At 33.7% G+C, this 7,450-nt stretch overlaps 1 protein-coding gene across 2 annotated transcripts in view; it reads right to left on the reverse strand.

Moving 5' to 3' along the window:
• Positions 1–7,215, reverse strand: part of LOC128234259 (cystathionine beta-synthase-like) — a 33,826-nt gene extending 26,611 nt beyond the window's left edge. For both annotated transcript variants that reach the window (XM_052948378.1, XM_052948377.1), the window contains exons 1-2: positions 7,067–7,215; positions 106–259 (exon numbers count right to left, since the gene is read on the reverse strand). In XM_052948378.1, the coding sequence (XP_052804338.1) occupies positions 106–245 (140 nt within the window). In that variant the 5' untranslated portion in view covers positions 246–259; positions 7,067–7,215. The remainder of the gene's footprint in view (positions 1–105; positions 260–7,066) is intronic.
• Positions 7,216–7,450: the final 235 nt, after the last annotated feature.

A 7,450-nucleotide genomic window follows, 5' to 3' on the forward strand; every position in this document is an offset into this window, starting at 1 on the left:
ATTTACAGTCAAAAAGAAACACTGGGTCAAGCAACTTTCACAAATGGAAGGACATATTATATCATTAACGATTATACAATGCTTCATGTTTATAATTATACTCACACTGGCAGATGTATATGAGGTGATTCCTTAATTGATGACGCTTGATGGTACGTGCATCTGCTGGGGAGATCAGGGCGCTGCCAATGACGAAATGGACTGTCCCTCTGTTCTCCGTTTTCCAAAACAGTGTTCTCAGACATTGTTGAAGGTCACACTGGAATAATTGTGAAGGCCGAAAGGCTGCAGAATTGAAGCTTGAACAATCAAATATAAAACATGTTTGAATTGCTTTACATACCCAAACATGAAGTATAAAGGTAATAAATGAAATAAATTCAAAAAAAATCTAAAAGTATCATAGAAAAAGAGAAATGAAAAAAAAGGTTAGATTGGCATCATGGGTTGATACAAGAACCTCTGGATAGCTAGATGCGGTTTTAACTGCTTGACCACTGACACAATGATATCTAACACTATACACACAATTTATTATGATATCTGAACTTGTCAACATTGCTGTAAATTTAGTTAATATTCAAATGACCTTTTTAACAGGTTAAATGAACATATTAGTAAACAATTACGTTGGCCTAGTTTTCTACCAATCAGAAGGTAACTGGTAATAAGATACAGTAACATGCAAGAGCTCTACACTGCAAAGAACAATTTTTCCTATATTCATGAATATAAACAAAAACAAGAGTTTATAATAGGCTTCAATAACTATATCATTGTACAAGGCAATGTAATGAACAGGCCCCAATTTCTTGAAACTCTTAAGTCCCTTATAACAGGATTGTGCTATATAACTCACTATTTTTGTTTTTCAATAATTTGCATAGGAATAACTTCTTAAAGAGTTTTAATACTTTAGATAAGAATATCTAAATGTTGATTACATTAGACCATTTTTAATAAAGTATGCATTTTGGCTAATTGAAATATTAGCTTCTTAAACCTGTTAAGCTTAAGAAGTTTCCAGAAACTGGGGACAGTGCATTAAATAACCCAACTGATTGCGAACAGTACAAAGAAATTAGATGTTTTGCAACATAATGTGTTGTATGTATGTATTATTTTAATATTTGGTCACTTTCTTTAGAGATGTCATCAGGATCTATGGGTCTGTCTGTAAGATGTTAATATAAGCAACAAAGATAGATATGTTCATGAAACGTCCAATGGTATGTCTATTTATCTTCTCAAAGTCGAGCAATGTAAAAAGCAACAGTCTCGAACATTACAATTCGCAGAGTAATGCTGCAAATTCTATCTCTAACTTGATAATGAGACAATTTTATTGACCCAATGTGGTGGTTGGATCTTGAAATGTTATTTTGCTTCAAAAATATTAACTATCATATGGGGACATAGTGTACAGCGACATCAATATCCCAACTCTCATGAGTATGAGTATAAATGTTTCCAACGAATGGATCTCAAATTTTATGAGGTGGATCACATCAAAATATGGAACGATTCATAAAATGTGAAGCTGTATTTTAAAGTGATATGGGGAAAGGATGATGTACTTAAACAGCAAAACATATAAATTTTAAAAATAATCTGAACTACATTTTCAAAAGTTCACAATAAGCATGTATAAACAGTGTGACAGAAGCAAGTTACTAAAAAGTTGCAACTTAAATTTTAACTCAATTTTTTTTTTGTTAAGAACTATTTAAAGACCGATTTGACTATTACATAATCTGATTCACTGCACGTATATCTATGACAACCATGAATTATTACATATATTTATTTTCACTATGCACAAAAATGGTCCAACGAAAAATACATTTTTACTCTATTTTGTTTAACTGAGATGGGAGAAAAAGCATCTACCTTGTGTAAGACATTTATAATTTTAACTATAATGCATGTTTCAACATATTTGATGCACTATTCATACCAAAACTTTTGTATGGGTCTGCAATATGGGGTTAAAGGTACTCAAAAATTATTGGGAAATCCAAAATTGTATATTGCAAAAAAAAATTGTGTGTAAATTCTTCTTCAAATAATGATGTTGCTTCAGGAGATTGTGGACGCTTTCCACTTAATCTTGAATATGCAACTAGAATCTTTAGTATTGGTGTAAATTTCTACATATGCTCAGACATAGATATTGCTAGAAGTTGCTATTTTATGTTAGATACAGATATAGTAGGTAGGACAGGCAAACATGGTCCATGAAACATTATTTAAATTGGGTTATGGTTTTGTATGGGGTTGTCCCATGACGTTGGAGATATCAATTTCTCCCACCTCAGATAAGTAGATCCAAAAATTTGGCTATGCTGGAAATACTTATCTTGCCCACGGGCAGAGATAAAACAAGTACCTGTATGGAAGTCCTTTCTTATTGTCATCACACAATAATCTCCCCCCTTGAAGACTGTCGCCTGAAGCTTCATGGAAATCTTTTCTAATGTCAATATTTAAAATCAAAATTAATTATTTTTCGCTTCAAATGGCATCAAAAAAGGTTTTCACGCTCCACATAAGGTGTGTGGAAACTTTTTTATGGTGACATTGGAAGCAAGAAATAATTAATTAGCATTTTGAATATTGCCAGAAGACAAAGTTTCCATGATGCTACAGACGACAGACTTCCACAAGGGAGGTAATTGCAATTTGATGACCATTAAGAAGGAGTTCTATACGGGTTCTTTTTTATCATTGCCCATGGGCAAGATGAGAATTTCAAGCATGGTCAATTTATCGGATCTACTTATCTGTGTTTGGAGAAGGAATGAACCGATTAATCTCAGCCACGGAAGATACTTATAATGTTCATTTATGAAGTAAAACTATGTAAGTCAGATTCTTTGGCACAATAAAATATGTGACTCTTCTAGATGTGATAATTATTTAGTGTTCAAGTATTTGCTAGATGTTGAATTTTACTAAAAGAATGGCCTTCCTTTTTATCTGCATAACGCATTGCAAGATTTAATTGCTCCAGTCATAAGCTGCATGGGTATCTAAGATGGAAGGCATAATGGCGTTATTAGAGAGGAAAGTGCATATACTTTTTGTTTTGGGCATACTATTGATGTGGCAATTTTTTATAAAAAGGTTTGGTTAGTGTTGCATCCTTTTCAAAAACAGGTAGGGTAGGTAGACTTTTTATTTTATTTTTTTATTGGGCTTTATGTAAGAGCATAATTGTCATCATTGGAGAATGGTGCTAAAATAATAAAAAAAGTTTTTATTTTTTTAACCAACTGACTTTAAAAATGGTAGGGTCGGCGCCCCAAATGGTTTTTTATTTAAGCCAATGGTTGAAGATGAATATCTTGTTTTTGTGCAAAAGGTATGAAGCGCTTTCTTAAATTTTTACTGTCGTTTATCCGAAACATATTTAATTTTAAAAGGATTTTACAGTAAACTTTCACTTTCACCAAAAAATGTCAAAGTACTATCCAATTATATCTGTAAATTTATAAACCATGTCTTGAACACTCAATTAATCACATACATAAATTTGTGCATTAACCACTACCAATTTTCATATTTCTGTTCGAAAATTAATGTTTTATGGCTTAAACCGTTACTAAAGAAAAATGCATAAAACATCATTTTTTGAACTTGAATATAAAAATCTGCGATCTAATTTTTGTCAGCAGTCTTTTATAACTGTTTTTTATGGATTTTCGCACAAATTGGCTCGTTCCAAGACAAAAAAAAAAGTTGTCAAAACGTTCAATCTGTGAGAGTGCAGCTTTAATGCTTGCGTAAATTAATTTTACATGTATTTTGGGCCAGTGGCTATTTCTACTTATAAAATAATTGAATTAAATAAATAATATAGCAGTAATATTTGATGACAATAATGTCAGTTGTGGGGTGAAAATAACTTTGATTCCTTAACCAAGGATCTAAAAATGGACTTACTTTTAGTGGCAAATGATAACCTATTTAAATTTCAAGGACAATATAAAGTTGGTCATTGGTTTTTATCAGATAATGTCCTCATTTCAGACTACATGACGTGACAGTCAGAACATAAAAACAAAAACCTAAAGTCAGTTTCTTTATTGACCAATGGGATGACAAAATTTGTCCCAGAAACTAGATCACAATGTTTTATTTAGTAATAGGAAGTGTTTTTTTTTGGTCTTCTGAACATTTAACTCCGAAAGCTGGGCGCAGCATGAGTTTCTAAATTTCTAAATAACTCACCTTATACAATTTATTTATGACTTAATGAAAATTTAGCAGTTGTTTTTGTTACCAAATGAAAATTTGGCATTTTCTAATCAGCTTAATAGATTTGTGGTTGTCAGAACTCTTTGGCATGAGCCTGAATATGGCGGTAAATTAAAGGGTATTTAAAAACTGACATATGGTATGACATGCAGTGAAAGAAAAATACAATTTTTGTAAATAAACAGATTCATCTCTTAAAAAAAGAGAGAAAAGACTGATTATTTTTAATTGATTATCACCCATTAAGCATCTTTTTCTTTAAAAAAAAAAGCTCTATGACATAATTTTAGATCAATTAAATTAATATAACATACAAAGGACACATTCTGATCTCCCAACATTGCCCATCTCCCTAACATTGCCCGTCCCCCTAAATTGCCTATCTCCCTAACACTGCCAATCATCCAAACATTGCCCATCTCCCTAACATTGCCCATCTCTCAAACATTTCCCAACTCCCAAACATTGCCCGTCTTCCTAACATTGCCAATCTCCCAAACATTGCCCATTTCCCTAACATTGCCCATCTCTCAAACATTGCCCAACTCCCAAACATTGCCAATCTCCCTAACATTGCATAACTCCCAACATTGCCCATCTCCCTCACATTGCCCATCACACTAACATTGCCCATCTCCCAACATGGCCCCATCTCCCTAACATTGCCCATCACACTAACATTTCCCATCTCCCTAACATTGCCCATCTCCCCAACTTTACATTGCCCATCTCCCCAACATTGCCCATCTCCCCAACATTGCCCATCTCCTTTACATTGCCTATCTCCTTAACATTGCCCATCACCCTAACATTGCCCATCTCCCCAACATTGCCCATCTCCCTAACATTGCCCATCTCCTTAACATTGCCCATCTCCCGAACATTTCTCATCTCCCGAACATTTCTCATCTCCTTAACAGTTACCTTCTCCCCAACATTGCCCATCTCCTTAACATTGCCCATCTCCCTGACTATAAAAACAGTAGGGTCGGCTCCTATTTCGTAGGTATGGCCGGTTATCTCAATCAGTAGAGTGTTGGACTGTGAATCGGACAACCCAGGTTTGATTCCCGTGAAGACCAGGTCACTACTGTTGTGATTGGTTATGAAATCCTTTCTATGACCATTCACACTGTACCACTGCCCCTGGCATGTACAGAAGTTGCCAGTTCCTTGCAGAGGTGAAGGCACCCAGTACTGGTTAACCGCCAGATAGTCTGCCTAAGATAGGTGTGCAGTGGCTGGAGTATAAACTACTAACACCACCACCTATTTCATAGGTAGGGTCAGGTAACCCACACCAAATCTTGTTTTTTTAGGCCTGCGGTTGAAGATGAATATCTTGTTTTCGCACAAAAAAGGTATGAAGAATTTTTTTATTTCTTTTTACCTGGGTAGTTAATCCGATACAAATTTAAAATTAAATGTATTTTACAGTAAATTCTCAACAAAGAATGTTAAAGAAATATTCATTATCTGTAAATTTATCAACAATATCTTGAACACTTGATAAACCACATACATTTGTGCCTTACCCTGGTTACCACCATCTATACTTTCCACAAAGTTCTCACCAAAACTACAAATCATTTTTAGATTTAAATCATAGAACAGACAAGAGAAATACGCAATTATAAAATACCAAATGAAGCCAATAATGAAAATGTAAAGTGAAAGTGTTTGTATATATATGCATGCAAACATTTGATTATTTTATTGGATCATTAATTAGTCTTCAATCTTCAACAGTTATAAGTAAAAAAAAAATGATCAGATTCCAAACATTACAGGCTGGTACTGTCTAAAAAAGAAAGAGTCAGACATTAAGTTTGAAACCTTAAACAGCATAATGGGTTTTACACTCAGATGTTAAACCCTTCGAAAGACTTGCGAGCATGAAGCCTCGAGTCACTAGATGACTGTGAACAATACTTATATTAGGTTGAGTAATGGTTGTGAAGTTGAACAAACATTTTTTCAGCTATAAAACAAAGTAGAAATTTGAACGCTGAAATATCAACATTGAAACAACGTCAAGGTTAAAATGTCAAAATATAGATGATGTTTCCATGTTGAAAGTTACAAGTTATAGACCACTTAATAATTTTTATATATATATATATATTCTAAAGCGTATTGACAGATTTAACTGATTTCCAGTGTTTCACGATCCCCAACACAAATACGGGAAAAAAATCCCATTTTGTATTTAACATTAAACACCATGATTTTTTTTTACCTTTCTTATATTATTCAACCAATTTTATTTTTCTATTGGTTTAAAGTGAAGTGTTTGAATTAGGGTTTGGGCATATCCATGAAGATTTTTTTTAGTCTGAAATGATGCATTTTGAACAAATCTTATTACTGTTTTTTTCCTTCATTGAAATAAAAAGTAAACGATATTATCCAAAAAAAATGTAGGGGGATGCAAGTGTGCCCCTACCCCTAGTCCTGGGGGGTTATTTTAGAATGACTACTGTACCACTACCCACAATACAAATTCCAGGAAACAATTGATTCTGGGCAAAATATTGAGACACAATGATTATGGCCGAGTAAATCAATGAAAATCACGATTTGATGTATTTTTCTTAATCAAAATTTAATGTCTTTTTTTTAATCACGATGTAGTAAAACAGAACTTTGCAGCCAAACCAAACACCATTTCATTTAAACCACATTATTATTGCGTCACCAAAATCGATTACTGTTGAAATCATTTATTGAATGACAACTGACGATAAATGGTCTATAGTGAGTTTTACATATGAAAACCAATATTTTACTTTTTAAATGTACTCACATTGATGCAATCGTGCTGTTAACGTTTCTTTCACTGCACGTCTCTGTTTACAAATCGTTGGACTCGTAAGACTGAAGTTGACCGCACCTCCACGTTCGAGCTCGCTGATTGGTTATTTGTTAAAGGTGTGTTCACACGACATTCGGAACTCCTCGGCCATTTTATCGTTTTCGATAAAATGGCCGAGGAGTTCCGAATGTTCACACGAAACACTCGAAAACAGGAGACGACATCACAGAAAGCATTCGGAGCACCTCGGCCATTTCGATTGAAAACAACCTCGGATGTATGCCGGTACATCAGTAGAAGTAGTTCGTAAAATTTTAAATATTAGTTCTAATAAAATTAAGTGTTTGAACGTGTACTTTGTACAACTTATGATTG

This window comes from Mya arenaria, chromosome 5, assembly GCF_026914265.1.
Source record: "Mya arenaria isolate MELC-2E11 chromosome 5, ASM2691426v1".
NCBI lineage: Eukaryota > Metazoa > Mollusca > Bivalvia > Myida > Myidae > Mya > Mya arenaria.